At 40.7% G+C, this 21,293-nt stretch overlaps 1 protein-coding gene across 19 annotated transcripts in view; it reads left to right on the top strand.

The window, feature by feature from the left end:
- The window catches only part of RAPGEF2 (Rap guanine nucleotide exchange factor 2), a 242,453-nt gene that overhangs the window by 174,427 nt on the left and 46,733 nt on the right, over nucleotides 1–21,293 (top strand). For all 19 annotated transcript variants that reach the window (XM_025203576.1, XM_025203571.1, XM_025203583.1 and 16 more), the window contains 4 exons: nucleotides 2,621–2,752; nucleotides 11,688–11,865; nucleotides 15,239–15,375; nucleotides 16,252–16,410. In XM_025203576.1, coding sequence (XP_025059361.1) covers nucleotides 2,621–2,752; nucleotides 11,688–11,865; nucleotides 15,239–15,375; nucleotides 16,252–16,410 — 606 coding nt within the window. The remainder of the gene's footprint in view (nucleotides 1–2,620; nucleotides 2,753–11,687; nucleotides 11,866–15,238; nucleotides 15,376–16,251; nucleotides 16,411–21,293) is intronic.

The following is a 21,293-nucleotide window of genomic DNA, read 5'->3' on the forward strand; positions in this document are numbered from 1 at the left end:
TCCCAAGTATACAGGATTTGGTTGATTAGTCAGTGGGATTGCATCCCAGATGATATTTAATTTCCTCTTGGCTTCTCTATGGTATAGGTGAAAAGCTGTGACTTGCGTCTTGGTTGGGTTGGCATGGCTGGTTCTTACTGTAGTAATCTGAAAGTTTGCTCAGTGTGCATGTCAGTCTATTCTCAACTGTGATAAAGTCCTTCACCTGTGACATGATGCATAGATCATCAGCATATATGAAGCTCCTCATGTTACCCTGCATGGATTGGTAATTGGTATATATGTTAAAAAGTATCAGTGCTAGCATGCTACCCTTTGGGAGGCTATTTTATTGTCTTCTGCAGTGGCTCCATTTCTTGCACAGTTCTACGTAAGACATCTATTCTCCAAAATAAATTGGATTATCTACACTAGGTGGTAGTCGTGTGTCATATTGTAGACTTCGGCAAGTAGGTTTCAGTGGTTGACTGCCACATATCGCTGATAGGTTTGGGTTGTAAGTCTACGAGCACAGCACCTGTTATCATCCCTTTCTCGAATCCGTCTTCGATATCCCTTAGCAAAAGTCAGTAAATATTCTAAAAAATTATATGCCAAATTCAGTAGTCCTCTAAGAGGTAGAATTCAAAATATGGAAACTAAATCAGAAACTGGGTTATGGGGTGTAAGACATTTTAAATCCATTCCTAACTGCAGTTTTAACTTAAATATAGAAGTACTGTAATACCTCCATAATATTAGCATTTACTTAAAAATGTGTCCCGGGTTTGATAGACACTATTATACTTTAATTATCTGTTATCCTCCTAATAATTAGTTTTGTCTGTATATATTTACAAAAGTGTCAATTAAACTGCACTGAATAAATAATAACAAAATGTATACATTCTAAAGTTCTAGATAGCTTTTTATGCTAGGACTTTGGTCAGATACCATATTTTCTCACATGTTACACACCCAGAAATATAATATGCGCCTTGTTTTTCAAAGGCATTATGAAGAATCCTTCCCCACCCCCAGAGTTACAACTGCAGGGAGCAGAGACAGAGCCTAATCTTCAGCTGACTCACCCTCCCTTTCCTGATTAACTAAAACCTTAGCTACTGCTGAAGACTGGTCTCCTTGGATGAACCTCTGATCTTGAAAATAGCTAAAGAGCTGTGAAATAGAAGAGACCAGAATAGAATAGAGTAGAAGAGATCAGAAGCCCTAGCAGACAGCAAAATTACTCCAAGAAAGGTTAGGTTGATTAGTGGAATGACTGTTAAAAAGGAGAGATGATTAACATAATGTGAAGCAAAGAGCAATGGACCATTAACTTAGTCGCCCACTCATGGGTCATTGACTATCAGCTGCTTGCCTAGTAATACCGGAGATGCTGCATTGTGGAGGAATCAAATCAGGGTGTTTCTGTCCTGGGCAAAAAAATGGCTTCTCCACTTAATACATGCACTCCAAAGTACTGATTTTGGGTAGAAAAGGGGTGTTCTGTTTGTGAAAAAATATCTTAGTATTGGTGTATTAAACCTTTAGAGAGAAGCTGTACCACTGGACGTACTGCCCTTTGCTCCTGAATTACCAAAAAACCCGCCAAAACTTCAAATTTCTGTTGACTTTGTATACTTATGGAGGGCCAAATTCAATGATCAGTTTGTATATACAATCCCATTAGTTTCTATTGGAGCTGTATGCACAGAATACCAGTAAAGTATTTTCTGAAATACGCAGAGATCAGATAGGATTGTGCAGTGTACTTTGGTCACACTTCATAGAATCACAGAAAATTAGGAAAGGGACCTCAGGAGGTCATTTAATCGAACCCCCTGCTCAAAATGGGACCAGCCCCAACTAGATCTTTCCAGCCAAGGTTTTGTCTACCCAGGTCTTAAAAACCTCCAAGATTGGAGCTTCCACTACCACTCTAGGTAACCTGTTGCAGTGTTTTACTACCCTCCTAGTGAGAAAATTTGTCCTTTTATCTAACCTAAACTTCCCTTGCTGCAAAGTTTGTTTGCTTCATTTTTGTTGATGAATAATGCTGTACCTCTTAGCAGGTTTTACTTCTCTCGCTTTGCTTTCTATTTGTTGCCTGACTGTTTGTCCCAAAATGTAGTTGATACCTCCATATATTAGATGTGACTTGTATTATAATAACAGCAACAATGGATTTTAGTGACTTTTCCAAAAATTCTCTTTTAGCTTTTAATCTGGTATTTGGAGAATTTGTACTATTGAATGCTATGGAGTACAGTATCCCATTCAATGAGAAACCCTTCCGATTTAAAATTACCATAAGCAAAAGATTCTTATCTATTTTAGTCATATCTAAACAGAGCAATAGAATTAAAGTGCATTATAGATATCAGTGCTCTGAAGTATATTTATTGTACCTCATGTTACATCTAGAACAAGAGTCGTTCTGCAGTTATGATTATTTTGTTTACAAAACATAAAACTTAAGCTTGTAAGCTGCATCCTCAAACCCCTAGGGCTTTCCTAATACATTTTGTAGGGTTTGTATTATTGTCAGGGATTAAAGTGCGACATTAACAATTAAAATGTGTGTTGTGTGTTATACCCGATTCAAATTGTAATGATGCTTTTTCTACTCCATCTATAGCTTCCTGCAGATTTCACAAAACTGCACCTTACTGACAGTCTCCACCCACAGGTGACCCACGTTTCATCTAGTCATTCAGGATGTAGCATCACTAGTGATTCGGGAAGCAGCAGCCTTTCTGATATCTACCAGGTAGGATTGTTTTCTACCCTACTGATTACTCAGTTTTCTCCATATAAATATTTCTGAAATCCAAAATGACAACCCATAAAAGCAATTGTATGAACTGTAAGTTAATTTGTGCCAGGTACTGAATGCACACTTTTCTTTTTTTCTCAACATCCATCCAGTAGAACAGCACAAATACCAATACATTTCAAGAAAATGGAGCAATTTGATCTCTTTATCCACTACTTACTAGTCTACTGCTTGCAAGTTAAACTAGCAATTTGTAATCTAACGAGCCTGTGTAACAAGGCACCCTGTGCTCTGTTACTCTCAGGGGCATGGGCAGCAAACAGGCAGCCCACAGCTGGCTGGTATCCCAATTAGGCAGTGCTACTGGATTGGGGAACAGGGCCCAGCTGTTTATATATAAGGGATGGGCCCTGAACAGCTGGAGCAGCAGTGTGCTGCCAGGAACCTGGAGAGACATCACTGGCTGAGCTACTGCTCAGTACAACTCAGGGTAAGGGAGGAGCTATTGGGGACGGCAGGAGGTTCCTTGTCCTGGGTACAACAGAAAACTGCACCCTGCTGGGAATAGTGGCCTGGTGGGACTCCCTGTGGCAGGGGAGTGCCTCAGAAATGCCAGACCAGTTACCTCCCCAGTGAAAGGTGAATATGGGGCACCTTCTCACCCCAGACCCCACATCTGTGGTGGGTAGTTGATCATCGCAGAGGGAGCCCAGGCTCACTGCAAGTACTGAGGCAGAGCCCAGGTCGGCAGGAGGAGGGACCTGTGGCAGCGCCCAGACTTGCAGTGGAGTCTGAGGCTGCATTAGGGAGCCAGGAGGTAGGCTCCAGAGGGGATGGAGCTTGGAGCCCTAGTCCCATAGTGAGGGGCTTGGAGCCTAATGTGAGGAGACCTGGAGCCCAGAGAGGGGCTTGGAGCCCAAGGACAGGGCTTAGTCGGTGAGAGGCTTGGAGCCTGGGGACAGGGTTTAGAGCCTGAGGACAGAACTTGGAGCCAGAGAGGCTTGGAACCTGAGGACAGGGCTTGGAGCGTGGAGATGGAGCTAGCAGGCCCAGAGATGGAGCTTGGAGCCCAGTGTGGCACCTTTGGGCCCTGAGTGTGTGTATATTGAATCGTGGTAAGGCCAGGTGTTAGGCCATGAAACATCTGTGAGGCATGGGACACGATAAGGGAAAGGTTGGAGTTGTGTACATAGGCCCTTGCCTTGTCACCAGGGCAGGTAAAGGGCAATCTCCCACCTGATTAACATCTGGTAATCATTTACATCAAGGCATGTCAGGCAAGGTGGGCGGGTGGTTTGTCCAGTAGTAAGTGGGCGGGCTTACATTGAGAACGGCCCCGGGATGCCCACTTGTTACAGCCTGACATACTTGTCCCACAAGTCCCACTTGTTCAATGAGAGCAGTACTTAATGCTTGTCACTCTCAAAGCCATTCGACAGAAGTCTAGAGAAAAGGACTATGTTACAAAGCTCTTCTGTACCACTTTCAGTTGACTCTATTTGCAATTGGTAGTGTTGAAGGAAAGTGTTGATTTGATGCTTCATCATAAGAGGCCATGTGGAACTTGGGAGATCTGGACTCTCTTTGTGGCCATTTTGATGTCTTTGAGTAAGTTGCTTCACTTCCCTTTGCCTTGGTTTCCTCAAATGAGTGCTTACCTCCTTGTTCTACAGATGAAAGACCTACAAGAGTTAGATCATCACCATCAGCGTGCTTAAATGTAAGATCAGAAGGTTTCAAATTTTAAACGTCTGAAAGATTTAGGACATGGTTATGCAAAGAACTGCCAGCAAAACTCTGTGATGTAGCCCTGGCCTAAGGGAATGGTTAGGATTTAGGTTTATGGTGTGTTTGGGAAAGTGTACCATCTTACTGTTAATCATTCATTTAAAAAGTATTGTTAATAGATTTAAAGACAAGGGTTTTTTCCTGAAGTGCTTTAGAAACTATATTTGCATAATATCAATGAAATATAGGTCAGCAGCCTTGCAACAAGCCTCCAGACCTATATTTCATTGATATTATGCAAATACAAATGGTTGCAAGTGGCAGTTATGATATGCAGTAGTGTCAGTTTCTACACTGCAGAGAGATTTTTAAGAAGATCTGGTACAAGCTTCTACCTGGGAAAAGTGTCATTGGTTTTAACCTATCTGAAGAGGAAGGAAGACTTTGTTTTGTTTTGTTTTTTAATTTTCCTCCCTATAATGTATGTCATAGAATACAACATTCAAAGCAGCTACAGAGGAATAGCCTCTGTTATTGTTTAATTTTTCCAATGAATTCATACACGATGAAGTTTAGTATACAGAAATGTAATCTCCATTATGTAGAGCATAGTGAGGACTTTGAGGTGAACCAGAAGGCCTTATAGCACTGCTACCTCTGGGCTACTTTGAAAATCCCAACCAACACTTTTAAGATGCTTTTTTGTAAATAATGCTGATTATCTTTGTTTAGATTTCTGAAATTAAAAACAAAAAAACCAAGAACTCCTCCATCCCACATATACAACCAAAACCTTTCACATAAAAACCTTTACATGTACTGCACAGGATAGAGGAAGTTTTAAAAACTTCTTATTCAAGAAACCAGTTTAAATATGCACATGATAGTCCATAGCAATACAGGGTGGTTACAGATGTTAAAAAAAACAAAATACAAAAACGGCGCTTTAATTAAACTAGGTACACTCCCGCTCCGAGTCCAGTGCATGCTTGCAGATGTTAAACCCCACCCCCCCAAACAAAAAAACATGTTTTATCGAAAACAGCAGCATGTTAATTTGACTCAGCTTGCTCACCATCTGTATAGATTGGGCGCTTTAATGGGGTTTTTTTAGTGCTTTTATCTAATAACTGATTAAATCAGCTTTAGTTAAAGCACCAAAAAGCCCTGCTGAAGTGCCCAATCTATATGGACGCTGCGGAGCCAGATTGAACTAATGTGCTGCTGCTTCTGGTAAAGTTCAGTTTTTGGGGGGTTTGTTTGTTTTTTTTTTAATGGCTGCAAGCAGCCAGTTTTTAAATTTAAACTTTAAAGCCACTAGTAGAGAGTATGTTGTCATTTTTGGGTATCTTAAAGTAAATATTGTCACTATTGTTACTAACCTGAAAACTACAATTATTCATAACTTATAGAGCAGTGTGTATATTATGAGTGAACTGACATTGTACATCATTAATCTCTTATCTTGTTTATCACAAGAGAAATCAGGGTCTTGTTGCAATAGATGCGTATTAAGTTTGAAAATTGCTAGCACTTTTTTGCCTTTGGAAATTCTCTGTGGTCATATCAATGACTGAATAGTTATGGTCAACACTGAGCTACTAATAGAAGCTGTCTCTGTCTAAAGTACCTTTCCTTTTAAACTTCTCCTGCTTCTTTTTATTTAAAAACAAACTTTGAAAACTAAAATACACATCTGTGTAAACTTGGGCTTTGACAAATCTTGGGTATTCAATTATCAGAATTGTTTGTTACTTGGGGTTAATGCCCACATACATAATGGACATTTTCTTTTAGTTGCATGGATCTATTCATTAGGTCAAGGTAATTATGGGAAGAACTGATTAGAAAGATTATTGGCTTAAAGTGACCTGTTTCAAATGTGTAATAGAAATCAATACATGCTTTTCTCTTGTTAAATTTTGAAGGAGATTATTAACTAACCCTTTACACATTTAAGTTTATGGTGTATCATTTTCTCAGTTAACTGTTGGCTCTGAGTTTTCTGTATAGTAAGCTTTTCCTGGTGCGGCCTTAAGAACAGCTGTTTGCCATGAAAATAGATTCATAGACCTTTTTCATTTCTGAATTAATCATGAAGCTGAATCTTTAGATGCTTTCAGCATTGATCTGAGAATATTTCTGTTTAAATATTAATGTTGTAACTAAATTTGTATGTTGCGTGCTGCACATGAGAGATGAATTCATTTAGGACAAGAATTACTTGCCAAGATAAAATACGAAATCCTTTCTTCAACCCTATCAGATGCAGAGAAAACACTGAAGTACCTTGAATAAGACCGTTTAATATTATTTTTTCATATTTGAGTTTAGGAAGTAGGTTTATAAAGTGACATGCCATTTCATATTGCTCTTTGGAGAGGATAGGGAGGCTGGATATTAAGTGATTGTTCTTGGCACACATGAGCGCATACATAAAATAATGTCCACCTTGTCTTTTTTTCACTTTGAAAAATGGCCTTCTTGCATACAGTACCTGCTTCCTGTTTGGGCACCTATCATTTAAACTACTGCAAACTGATGAGCCCAGTTTGGCAGCGAAGAAAATTGGATTGGTGAGAGTGTTATGTTTATTCCTTTTTCCATTTTTAGGTGGTGGAAATTGTTATTTTAGCTTTTTCCTTTGCCAGCCTTTCTTTGCTATATCCTGTAATGAGACTGCATGGCTTCCTGTCAGCCTGACATGCCCTCTGGTGTCTGATATTCTGGATCAGTAAAGGAAACTACTAACATCCTTTCCAGGAACCTCTCAGGATACACGTACCCGTTGGAAGTTTTCAAAATGTGGTCTTGCTCTAGTGACTTTTAAAGGAAAACGAACTGCATTTCATACCTGTCTTCCCCACAAAAGCCATTTTTCCAGTAGAACAAAAGCCTTAACATCATTTAAGCCAATGTACCAGTGTGCACCTTAGTGCACTCCTTGTTTTTGTAACGTACGAATAAAAAGTACCATTTAAAACTGTTACTTGCAGATATTAAAATGACAGATTGACCTTTGATGCTGTCTGGGGTTGTCCTTACTGCAGACTGCAGTATAGTGTAAAGATGCCCCTGCTAACTCTGGTACTATTTCTTTGGATAAATTGGAGCAAGCTATGCTCTGCTACTGCAGCTACTCCACTTCCAGAACCTGAGCTAACTTATTTTACAGCTAGTTTGGGTATCTCTGCATTACACTACAGTCTACAATGCAGACATACCCTCAGAACTGGCGTTTATGTGCAGTTTATGTCAGTGAATGATTAGTTGTGCTACTCAAAAAGCCAATTTGGCAATTAGACAGCTGGAGGCTAGGCTAGTGTTTTTGAGTTGTATTGTTTCAGATCCCGAAGACATTCCATCTGTAAGTTAAGCACACAGTTAAAACGTGCCTACTCCTCTGTTGTACTATAAATTACATGATTACAGGGGTGTGTAAATAATACTTGAATATAATGAAAGTTTAGACTAGAGGCTTAGGGTATTGGATAGTATGAATGACCATGCTTGGCAAATAGATGGAGAAAGAAATTCATCCTTTAATTTACAATTTGCATAAAGCCGTTGTAATGTTTTTTTCATAGTAAATTGATAGTAATAACCTAGAAATTGTAGCCTTCCAGCCAGTCTGTCTTATACTGCCACGCAGTTCACCAAAACACAACTTACACAATGTAGTATGGAAAGGCCTGTGTGGTTCAGATTGTGGCCAATTTTTCTCTACAATCATGGGGTGAAATCCTTAATGTCAGTGGAATTTGCCATTGACTTAACTCCAAACTTTTCCTGTGATTCATATGGTGGGAGCAATTGACTTAAGAATTACAGGCAACTTTTTTTATTTGTGAGAGCAGACACTCCAGCAATGGTTGCCTGTTTGTCAAGGCCCTGGGTACAGCCCTCCTTTCCAGGGGTCTAAGGATACTGCATATATGAAAGCCTTTTATTCCCCAGAAAATAATGCCAGATGGTCTTGGTATCAGTAGAGCAGTTAAAAAAACACTAAATCATCCCTTTAATTCTTTATAATACTGAAGATGAGAGCTTGGATCATGAAGAGACCTTTCTGTGATGTGGACTGAATAGAGTAGAAAGGCCTTTTTTTTTTCACTTCCAGAAAAGTGTTGTGTATCGGTCCTTTTTAATGCACCCCAAAAACTGCTTGGTTTTGGAAGCTTAGATTAAGGAAAAACATTGATTTCATGCTTGTAACTGTTTTAATTTATCTAATAGCAACCTTTTAATTTATCTAAAAGCTAATATCCTCTCATCATCTGGTGCAGTTTGTTTTCACATTTACAGTAGACTGGAAGGTGGACAGTTAAGCAGTAATGTTTTATGGCAGGGCTATCCAGCTTCACCTGGTGGGGGCCGCATGCCTCACATGGGTCACTGGTGTTGGCTGGGCTGCATACAGTAGAGGCTGTCAGGCTGTCTGGGACCCGTGCTGCCTCTGTGCAAGCCCCCTGCTGTCACCACCATGGGGGCAATTCCTCCTTGCTGCTGGTACACGAGTAACTTGAGCCCCCCTGCTGCCAGCACCATGTAGGATATTTTCTGGCTCCCTCCCCCAAAATCTGCTGCTACTGACCAAGTAGCAAAAGTGCCTCCCCTTTTCCCTGTTGGTGTTGCCATGCAGGCAGCTAACTCACCAGGTCTCCTTGATCTCCTTCTGTGTCTGTGCTGTCCTACTCCAGAGACCCCAGCTGCCATCAGGGCAGCCAAAGCAATGAGGGGACTGGCAGCTGGAGCCTGTGGGCCACACATTAACCCTTGTGGGCTGGATGCAATCAGCAGGTTGTCAGTATGAAAGCCCTGTTTTTATGCATGTTATCTTTATTAAGCTTCGTGATGGCATTAGACTGTACAGTGTTTAGGATGTGCTAGCCTTTTACTAAGGGCCTGGCAGCTTCTTTGACAACATGATCATCCTGACTAAGTCTTTGGGTATTGCTACATTCCAGATAACTGGCTATAATCATTTAATGTTGCTCAGAAGTGCCACTTTTAACAGGATTCATATGCAATGTGTTGACACCATATATGGCTAATTTCAGAGCTTTAAAAAAGTCTAGTATTAAGTCAAAAAGCCATTTAAAAATATTTTCTCTGGTTTATAGAGCACAGTAACTCCATTGACTAAAGCAGAGTTACTCCTGTTGTGATTGTGAGAGATCTATTGCCTTAGAGCAGCTTTGAGTTCTAGTTGTAGGAAGCAATACTTAGCCTATACATCTAAACTTAAGGGTTTCATTAGCTTCAAAAGTCAGTGTCAATTATTTGCTCATGATGATCACAGATAATTTAATTAGGACTAATTGCCCTGCTTTTTGTGATGCTGCTGCTTGTTTGTCTACCCATGATTTCAACTATGGAAGGGATTCAGCTCCAGAAAACCTGCCATTACAGGTTTTGATGTTGCTTCTGGTTCTTTGATAACTTTTTAGTGTAGCCTCTAGATATAGGTTGTGAAACTGCTTTAAAAGGTAGTTGTTTTAAAAAATTATTTAGAAATCACTGAGTTTTAGTTGGTATGCATCTCCAATTCTAGGGCTCTCGTTTATGCTAACTTTCAGATGAATGCTTATTGTTTTTAAAAAATCTTAAAATTTTCTGCCAAATGGAGGCTTAAAAATATCTTCAAAATCCACTCAGGCACTTCTTACATTGAAGCTCACTCAGCTTGTTACCATTATATGTTGTACCTACAATTGCAGGTGGTATGAAGCTAGAAAGCAGGGCAAAAAACTCATTTAACAAAATCCAGTCTTAGGATAACTAAAAGAACCGATAGTGAGCTGTGAAGCATTGTATGTTTTACATTACTTTTACTTGAGAGTTGAAACCTGTTGCTGTTATGACAGTGCATGTATTTAGTCTTGTATTTATCGGCATGTTTGAATACAAGTTCAGTTTAAATATTAATATCCATGTGAGCCATGATGCTTTTTGAGAAACTTGACCTTTTTGTTTTCTATGGAAATAATACATGATAACAATATGAAGATTTCCAGAAAGAACCAGGGAATGAATAATGGGCAAATTCACCTGAGCCAACACATTCAGAACTGTAGTTTCCTACAGAGTTGTGTAATAATCTGTTGAACTGCCTGGCTTTCTTCTGCTCTTAAAAAGGGTGTTGTTTCTGGGGGTTACTAAAGTAAATATCTTGGAATATGAGATATTGACCTTGTTTCTGTTTTCACATCTGTATCGTATACTGCCAAAAGAGGTTGAGCTTATGTCAATGTGGCAGTAATTGATGTAATCTATACATAGTCATAAAAGAGCAGAAGATTATGTTCATTTTTTCTTTGACAGGCTTATGACTTCTTTCTTACTCCTCTTTGGATAGTTGCCTCAGTTCTTTTTAGCTAATGACATGTTAAAAATGGCAAACCATCCATATAGATGCTCTACATTAAATTTATCATGAATCAACTTGAATATATGGCAGCATAGTGCAGCTTTAAATTTGTCATTGTGCAGGTGCTCCCATCATTGGGCAGGAAGGTGCAGCTTTAACTTGCTGGTACCTGACTTGCCACATGTGGGTACCTCTAAAGCTGTGCCATACGGCCTGATGCTGCCCATAGTGACTGACGCCAGGCTATACAGTGTGAATTTAAAGGTCCAGGTGTATAATGGAATTTGAGGAATTTTATCCCAGATTTTTGACGTTGCACATCCTGTCATGCCAGATCTTGAATATATGGCATGACAGGATTCATGATTTTTTGGGGGTCCAGGATAAAATTATTCAGATCCCATTGCATATTTAAGTTCAGTGCACAAAGAATTAAACCACTAAAATCTGCCAGTGGTCTCAAGTATGTTTTATTTAATGGTGTAAGTGTTCAATTATTTTGCCAAGAGACTGGCTTAGTGGATATAAATACTTGTCCCTCTGAAAATACAGATGCCTTCCTCCTTTTAGTCTCATAACCTAAAAAGTCATTTATCATGTGTTTAAGTATGAATGCTTTGTACAAACTAAGCATAAATGTTTCTAAACATGTTTTGTTCCTAATACTGACTTTCTTGTTTAAAATACAGTGAAGGAAACAATTAGAAATAAGTGTGGCATGCAGAATGGAATAATTGATCTTCTCCATAGTAAAATTAATTTTGTTTCTGTATTTTTATGTACAGGATATGTTGGGGTATTTTATTTTTAATAATTTGTGTGCATATCTAGGCCACTGAAAGTGAGGCTGGTGATATGGACCTAAGTGGGTTACCTGAGACAGCAGTGGATTCAGAAGATGATGATGATGAAGAAGACATTGAGAGGGCATCAGACCCTCTTATGAGCAGAGATATTGTTAGAGATTGCCTGGAAAAAGACCCAATAGACAGGACAGATGATGATATTGGTAAGTTTCTTATGAAACCTTGAAGAGGACAATAGAAAATCAAGTCTTAGAACATCTAATGCTATTTAATGTGTTTTAGCTGGTATTTTTCAATCCTGAAACTGAGTAGAGCACTCTTCTTTTAATAACTGTGTGTGTGTGAAATAATTCAGTAAATTGTTTAGAGTATCAATTGATTTTTGCAATTTACTTTTGAATGACTGGAATAAATAAGTATGGCAACAATAACAGATATGAAACTGGAAGTATTAACAAAGCAACTCAATTTAATTTTAAATTGGTACTCCACTAACATGTTAAGCATATTTTTTGTTTCAGATTAAAATTATAATAATAAAAACTGCTATTAACCTAAAATAGAATTTTTTTTATAAGCGAAGCAGGTATTTATGTGTAGCACAGGGTTATAAACATAACAAGTTGTGCTCTCTTTCTTTATGAGTACACTTAGACTTCCTGAATTTATCTCAATCTGTTAGATTCCTTGTTTAGTATATATTTTATTCCACATAATTGGAAAAAGAAAAAAAAAAAAGGGAAAGTAAATGTTGGGGTATTCATGGATACTTAAAGTGCTATCCTGTTACAACTAAAAGTGAAGTTGCACATTACGCTTAAATCATAGTAAGTGCACTTAAAATGTGAGTATCTGCATATTAAATCTCATTAATTTGTGGTAAATGCTCTCTGAGGGTCTCAAAGTTATGCCACTTCAGATGAGGGTTAATTCTGGACCATGATACCTAGCTTATGTTAGGGTAACTTCAGTCTGCTCTATAGAAATAAAATGAGCTATTTGGAGTCCACCAGCATGGGCTAAGTGCAGACATCTGAGGAGGCTAGGGGGAGGTTAGATTGTGTAAGTGACCACCTGATCTAAGGTGAGTTGGGATGGGGGAGGGCTAGTGGGGGGAGAGTTGGAGGGACAGGGGGGCAGGTAGGGGTGGGGGGATGATCAGGGGTCCACAGGAGCAATCAGCGGGGTGGGGAGGCAGGCGACATTCATGCGAGCAATTGAGGAGGGGAGCATCTGGTGTCTGTGGGAGGATTAGCAGGCAAGTGAAATCCACAGGAAGGATCGGTGAGGGGGAGGCGGGATCTTTGGGAATGATTGGGAGGTAGGCAGGGTCTATGGGGGTGGTGATGGAGTCTGGGAGTGTTTGATGGGATCAGGGGGGCTTGTAGGGTCTGCAGGAGGGGGATTTGGGGGGGACCAGAAGCTATCTTTGGCCCCCCTACCTCACCAGGCAACTTTATACCCCCATTCCGCAGTGGCGACTGCTGATAAATCTGACACCTGGAGTGGCTTGCCGGATGGGGGTTGGAGGGACTTGGCTGGTTAATGGGGGTAGGGTAGGGTGCGGTGCTGGGCCAGTAGGGTGGTACAAAAAATGAAGTCTTGGGACTGGGACCAATGGCTGGGCTTTCTCAGCCTCAGGGCTGTGCAGGTAACTTTACTGAAGTTCCATGCACCAGTTTAACCAGTTCAATTAAATTTGAGTGTACATTGATCCAGGCCTATTTTAGACCAGGCTCCATCACTTTTAGACCATTCTGTGTGTGTGGAACTTCTGTATTGTTACAGATTTAGATTGATTTCTGAGCACTGAGACCATATCTAAGTGTAAGGGCCGCACCTGGATGAACTAAGTTGGATAGCATGGCCATTTTTAACCTGATTTAACCTCCTCCCCAAATGCCATGCACTACTTAGCTCCCTCTGCCCAGAGGCAGGATTGAACCTCTGTGTCCTGGCTCCTAGTTGCACCCCTACTCACCGGCCCCCCTGTTCATCAGCAAGTCAGAAATGTGCTGGCAAGAAACAGTATTAGCTCTTAACATGTGACTGCTCATGGCACATTCTCTGTTTTACATTCCACAACTTCAGTATGGTTTAAGTATAACGTGTAAGTTCACTGTTTTACAGACTAGCTTGTAATTTGACATCAGGATCTGTGTGAGACATAAAAATTTCTGCAGACTGAAAAGGGAAGGTTAAAAGCCTTGGATTATTTTGCTGTCTATAGTGATATACATAATGAAGAAAACTCAATGGATCATAATACTGTTGTGTTTCATGTTAGAAACAGGACTTCCATATGTTTGTGTATTTTTATTAGTAAAGCATTGTTTTTATTTGAATGCCCTTGAACCTTACAGCCTGTATTGATGAGCATCTATTCAGGGTTTAAAAGGCATGTCAATATATAAGCTAAGGTAAGAAAAGCAGCAAGTTCAGAATGAAGGTTTCCAGTCTTCCCCATTCTGAATCTTTGTTTCAATGATTGCTTTTTAACTTTTGTAACAACATGAGTTTTGTGATCATCAGGCCTCCAGCTCATTTTGGGATGTGAAAATCAGTGTGTAGTTTCTTTTTCCAGTAATGCAGAAAATCTCTTGCCTCTTAGGCCACACAGTGGTGTTACATTTCTACTGGGAGAACTACCTTTCTCCTGGTAGATATGACAAGAATAAAATTTTCTGTTCAATATCCCCTGAGGGGGAACATGCCCCTTCCACGAGAAGATATTACAGGTAATAAACTGAAATATCTCCTTTGCAAGAGAGTTCCCCTCATAAGAATGAATTCTTGAGTGCTCCCCCTGCCCCCAGTCTGAGAGCAATGTGAACTGCCCTAGGCTAGGGACTGTGCACTGCTGTTCCCCTCTCCAGACTGGCCTGGAACAAGAGGGGAGCAGTGGGGCAGTGCTTTCTGCCTCTTCCCCACACCAGCAAATAAAGAACAGGCTGAGGACTTTGCCCCCTTGTTACTTCTGCTCCCAGGAGGTCTGTGGGCGACAGATTTGAAGTGCTGTGTGGTGGAGCTGTAAAAACTAAACTGAGAAGTAGTGGCTGTGGATTTGCCTTTTTTTGTAAAGTTGGTTCAGTGTAATAACAATATATTCTTAAATGTGACTACTTACATAGCTTTATTTTAGTGCTTATATTCTTTTTAGTTTGGATCTAAGCTGTAGACAGCTTCAGTATAGAACACTGACACCAAAATATATTTAATTTTCATTTTAAAATATAGTCTATGTCCATTAAAAGGGCCCAATATGGTTTTAATTACTGCAGTGGCTCTATGCAGTCATTGAGAGTCCACTGAATATATTCAAAGCACTTGGTTACATTACAGTTCTTTCATTATGCTGGCTTTTATTGGTAGATTTTCCATTGATATAACAAGCCAGTCTGTGCCTACAAAATACCCTGTAATTATAGCAGACCTCTGTACATTATTTGTCAGTATACAGAGAGGTTTGTGCAGTGTTTTAATTTAACCCTAAGGCATCTATCTTTCTGAAGAGCTGTCTTTACTGAGCTTTGTTGTTTTGACATGTATAACTCAGTGGGCTTTTTTCTCCTTCAGAACAACTATTGGAATTCATGCATCAATTGCCTGCTTTTGCCAACATGACTATGTCAGTGAGGAGAGAACTCTGTGCTGTGATGGTATTTGCAGTTGTGGAGAGAGCAGGAACCATAGTACTAAATGATGGGGAAGAGGTCAGTAGAACGTATTTGAACTTGCTCATTAGCAAATATCACAGAATCTGGAGACATCTCTAACAAGAATAAAAGATTCCTTTCTAATTGCTTAAATGTAGCACTGAGCAAGCAAATCACTTGTATGCTTGCTCTCTGTTGCTTTGTATTGTGTTGACTTGTATTCAGTTATGAATTGTTTTCTATTCTGTTAAAGCACCCAGAAGGTATTAAGGTCATGAGCTGAGCCCCACTGTGGGGCTGTTTCTAGGTAACCCACCTAGTACAGGGTGGGCAATTATTTTGGGTAGAGGGCCACTTACTGAGTTTTGGCAAGCCATCGAGGGCTGCATGCCAGGCAGCCAGGGGCAGATAAATATTAATTTTCTAAATTTTTTAGGGGCCCCGTGGGCCAGATAGAAAGGCCTGGCGGGACACTTTTTGCCCACCCCTGCACTAGAAGATGGTTTCCCCGCTCATTCAACTTGGGGATTAAAAAGCAGCCTAACATGATACTATCCATATCACTTTCTTATGGAAACTGGTATGCCTTAATCATGGGTTGTCAAATATACAAATACAGTTCTTGTCTATCTGCTATGGTTTCAAGTTTACTTGAATATTTTATATAGAACTATTTTCCTCCATTGTGATAAAAATTGTTTAAAATTCTGAACTTACTTATTAAAAGCTAAATATTACATCTCCATCAAAATGAAGTAGTCTTAACTATCAAGCAAACTGGGTTGTCTTCCTCCTTCCTTATTTTTTTTAATAATTAATAAAAACATTTCTCAGGAAAAAGAAAAAAAAATAATTGCCACACAAGAATATTAAGTGACTTAGTCTCAGGTGTGGCTGTTCTTCTCATTCACCTTGCACTGATTAATTTTGTAGCTGGATTCCTGGTCAGTTATTTTGAATGGCTCTGTAGAAGTGACATATCCTGATGGAAGAATGGAGATACTGTGTATGGGAAACAGTTTTGGTGTTTCTCCTACCCTAGACAAGGAATACATGAAGGGAGTGATGCGAACCAAAGTGGATGACTGCCAGGTAAAGCATTTTGCTCAGCATGCGTCTGCAAAGCAGAGTTATAAATGTATGGACTGCTATCACTGTTGCCCTGGGGGGTCAGGCCAACTCTCAGGATCTCAATAATGCACCGTTAGACAGGAGGATGCGACACAATTGCACATATACAAAACACACACAAATCAACTAGGTGCGCACGCACGCGCGCTCTCTCTCTCGCGCTCTCTCTCTCTCGCGCTCTCTCGCTCTCTCTCTCGCTCGCTCTCTCTCTCTCTTCCCCCCCCCCACGTATACATTCACACCACCCTAGGCACATGCATACTTATCACCAACTCAAGAACATAACTTATACAACTCCAAAAGTTAGACACAGATCACTAATTCGTATATCATACACACACTCACACTAGCAACTCAGATACACACACGTTCAAAATAACCAGTCTAGGTTCATGCACACCTATCACCAGTTTAAGCCCATACACGCTACACACACCACATTTAGACAGAATCAGTTACCAGCTACCAACACCTGCACATCCAATACACATACGTGGATTACTAATTCATATACCACACCCCCCCTATATATGTGTATTCACTAATTCTCTCACACACCACCCACCTACACATACACACAGGTGAGTTTCTAAGTTGGGTGTTGTGATGTGTATATATATGCATGTGCTTGGTGTACTTGGGATACCTGGGGAAAGGTTAAGGTAAGGAAGCAGAAGTGTAAGGAGTTAAAATTACCAGGACCAGGATTAGACCCAGTAGACTACAGGAGCCTTGGGTGAAGAACTGAGGCTGGGGGTAACTTTAGGTTAATTGATTTTAATTGATTAAAAGACAACGCCCAAAGCCTGCAGAGCAGGGAAGCATGTGGACTCAGAGGCTGGGACTGGAACCAGAGCTACCGGGGAGCTGAAAAGGTAGGTGTTGGAGAGGGAAAGTGGGACTAAGGGAAAGTGTGGGTGTTAAAGAGGGTCTCTGGGTGTGGGGGAGCCAGAGGATGGCTTCGGGGCAGCTAGAGAAGTTGCAGAGTGGGGCAGTAGGTGCTGGGAGCTGGAGAAAGTCTCCAGCTGCTGGAGAAAACCGCAGGAGCTGGGAAGCAGCAGGGGAGGAGCCTGAAAACAGAGAGACAGACAGCAGAAAATCACAGAAAAAGCAGCAGGAGAGACTGAAAGGCAGCAGGGGCAGCAGGGAAATAGAGAAAGGCATCAGAAAGTCACAGGGAAAAGGCAGTAGGAATTGAGAGGAGATCGGGAAACTAGTGGAGAAGGCTGGGGGCTGGAATTGAGAGAGAGAGAGAGAGAGAGAGAGAGAGAGAGAGAGAGAGAGAGAGAGAGAGAGAGAGAGAGAGAGAGAGAGAGAGAGAGAGAGAGAGAGAGAGAGAGAGAGAGAGAGAGAGAGAGAGAGAGAGAGAGAGAGAGAGAGAGAGAGAGAGAGAGAGAGAGAGAGAGAGAGAGAGAGAGAGAGAGAGAGAGAGAGAGAGAGAGAGAGAGAGAGAGAGAGAGAGAGTCCAGGCTAGAAGGGGTCCTTGTCCAGTAGGTGTTGTCCAAAGGGGGGTCGCCAGCAGGGCCTGTGGGTGGGGATAGGTGGTGTGGCACGGTGCTGGTCCAGATGGAAATGTTGTTCCTGCTGGGTCTGTCTTCACTGCCCCTTTTTATAGGGGCAGACCTTGTGTGACCTTAGTGACAGGAGGCATGCCCAGGAAAGGGTCAGCCCCTGGCGTACTGAGCATGTGTGCTCTGTACAGGGATGTGCAGTTTCGGGTGTCTGTAATGGTGAGAGTTGCTGGTTTTGCAGGGTCCTTTGTCATTCAAATGCTGGTCTTGTCTCTGTTCCTGGGTGAATCAACGCGAGGTGATAGCCCAGTCATTACAGGCCATTCAGTAGAGGTCTGCTACCATTGTATTTCAATCATTCCCAATCACACTGATTCATCGAGGACCCAATTTACGTGGGAGGGGTATGTGACTCGTACAGTTGCAACATGGGATGCCCAGGCAGGACAGAAGATGGAGGCTTGACATATAAAATGGAAACTTGACATGACTTTGGTTCACTTACAAACACAGGCCTAAACCATACACTATCCATATGTATCCATAACAGTAAAAATCAATACGAAAATGATAATAATACAATATAAAACAGTGGATATACAAAACAAAAAACTTGCTACCAAAATAAAAATGTTTAAAGCTTATCCTACATCTTAGCTTACTTATACTTATCTATATGGAAAAGAGGGAGAGAAAAGATCAGAAATGTTTGGGGAAGGGGAGGGAATGCATTTTAAAATAAATACAACAAAAAAAAAAGCAAAATGGGGGGTTTTGCTACATCACTACAAGTGTACCTGTCTTATTATGAAAAAAAGCTCTTGGCATTGTGCTTTTAGGTTTATTACACAGTAGTTTTAACTAGGATATTTTCTCCCCAATGTATATTATTAAAAAAAAAATCAGTCTACCTTATCTTTAAATGAATGCATAGATAACATTTGCACTTGATTGGGATGACATTTTTAGCACATTTCTAAGAGGTTCGTTGATCAAGGTGAAATACAGTAGAGCAGTCCTGTTAGTACAGTATTCTGGAGATGTGACACTGTTATGTGAAGACATTGGAAGGATAAGGACTAAATTTATTTTGAACTACACCAAAGAACAGATATCTAGCCTCTTATTTTTCCCCTCAAAGATGCTATGTCTTAGGATGAATCATGGCAAAAAGGTAGGGGGAGGAGCAGGATATTATCACTCATCAGTACCCTTATGTTTTGCTAATAATCCTGATGAAAAATCGTACTTTTTAAAAAATTACAGTTCATTCTTCATTAATTGTATCCTTATGTTTTCAATGATTAGGTTCAAATAATTTTTTTCATATCGGATATGAAAAAAGTACAGAGTAGATGCAATTTGATACTTCTGAGAACAAAATATTGGGAATAGTCACGTTACTTGAATCATCCAAGTGGAATAGTAGTGCTATTTAGTGTGTGTGTAGCATTTTTATTACTTCTGTCCCTGCTGTTTAATTAAAGTTAAACAGTAATTTAATTTTTCATAATGGCAACAGCTTTCTTTAAAATGCTGTTGATGTCAAAGGGCAATTTAATTCTTTTATCTAAGGGATATTAATTTCTATGTAACCTAAATTATTTCATAGATTTCATAGACATCAGGGCTGGAAGGGACCTCGGAAGATCATCGAGTCCAGCCCCCCGCCCAAAGGGCAGGAAGTCAGCTGGGGTCATAGGATCCCAGCAAGATAAGCATCCAGTTTCATCTTGAAGGTGTTCAATGAAGGCGCTTGAACCACCTCTGGTGGCAGGCTGTTCCAGACCTTGGGGGCTCGGACAGTAAAGAAGTTCTTCCTTATGTCCAGCCTGAAACGATCTTGAAGTAGTTTGTGACCATTCGACCTCGTCATCCCTTGGGGCGCTCTGGTGAACAAACGTTCCCCCAGATACTGGTGGTCACCCCTGATAAACTTGTAGGTGGCCATCAGATCACCCCTGAGCCTGCGCTTTTTCAGGCTAAAGAGCCCCAGGGCTCTCAGCCTGTCATCGTAGGGTCTGCTTCCCTGACCTCTGATCATGCACGTGGCTCTTCTCTGGACTCTCTCAAGCTTCTCCACATCCTTTTTGAATTGTGGAGCCCAAAACTGGACACAGTACTCCAGCTCCGGCCTCACTAAGGCCGAGTACAGGGGGAGAATGACGTCCCGGGATTTGCTTGAGAAGCATCTATGGATGAAAGCCAGCGTTTTGGTCGCTTTACTAGCCGCCGCATCGCATTGCAGGCTCATGTTCATCTTGTGGTCAACGATGACCCCCAAGTTACTACCTTATAAGCTAGATGTGAGAGTTGACAGTGGATAAATTATTCATTTACTTTGTTGAACAGTCAGAACAAGGCAGTGGAGATGCTAAAAGGGATTGAATGGTATTTAGTGATGGTGCAGAAAAGATAACAGAGCACTACTCAGCATGCTTATCTTGGGTTTGCATCAGTTTGGAAGGTGTTTCCTTCAGGGTACTGTATAAGGAAAATAAAGACCAAGTAATACATATTCTACAGTTTCAACATAGTTCTGGGTATTTTCAGTACAGTCAAATACAAGGAAAGTACATTTTTCTGGCAGTAGCCAATACTTGTCACATTAAGGACTGTCTTAGAACTAGGGATTACGTCTGCATCTGGCAGTATTTAATCTGTATGCAGTAAATTACTGTAGTCTGGGAAGACACAAAACAATTGAAGTTCTTAAAGGGTGGAAACTTATCACTGGTGAGTGTGCATCAGTTGACCTGTTTATGTGTCGTGTGTTGGTTTCTACTTTGTGTGCTAGAAACACTGTTGAAAAGATTCCTTTTCCTTAGGAATATGTTAAAGAGTGTTCTGTATTTTAAAACTCTTTCTACAGGGTTCGGCATAAGCAAAATAAGTATCCGGTGTTGTTTCTGACCCAAGGAAAATCTGACATTTATCCAGACCTTATGGATCTCAGGAGTCGTACAACTTCTATTGCAATGAGTTTTGCACAATTTGAAAATTTGCTGGTAAGTTGTTACATTTCTTTATTCGTCAGTGAAATGGAACTAGTTTATTACTGTATTCTATAATTGCTGATATTGATGACTGGATACAGAAACTGAATTCTAAAATGAGATGATCAGCAAATTATTAGTACAGGAAAGTGTTGAGAGTCTGCTAAAGTGATACATTTTCTTGGGTGCAAAGTAGGCCGGCTGACACGTGAAGCCGCCCCAGCTCCCATGCAGTGCGCAGTGCCCTGCTGAGCTACACTGCACCCGTGCCATGGAGCAGCTGCTGCGTGGGTGCCAAATGGTGGGTGGGGGGGAATCCCTGTTGCCCCGCACTGTG

Source organism: Alligator sinensis, unplaced genomic scaffold (genome assembly GCF_000455745.1).
Source record: "Alligator sinensis unplaced genomic scaffold, ASM45574v1 scaffold1223_1, whole genome shotgun sequence".
Lineage (NCBI taxonomy): Eukaryota > Metazoa > Chordata > Crocodylia > Alligatoridae > Alligator > Alligator sinensis.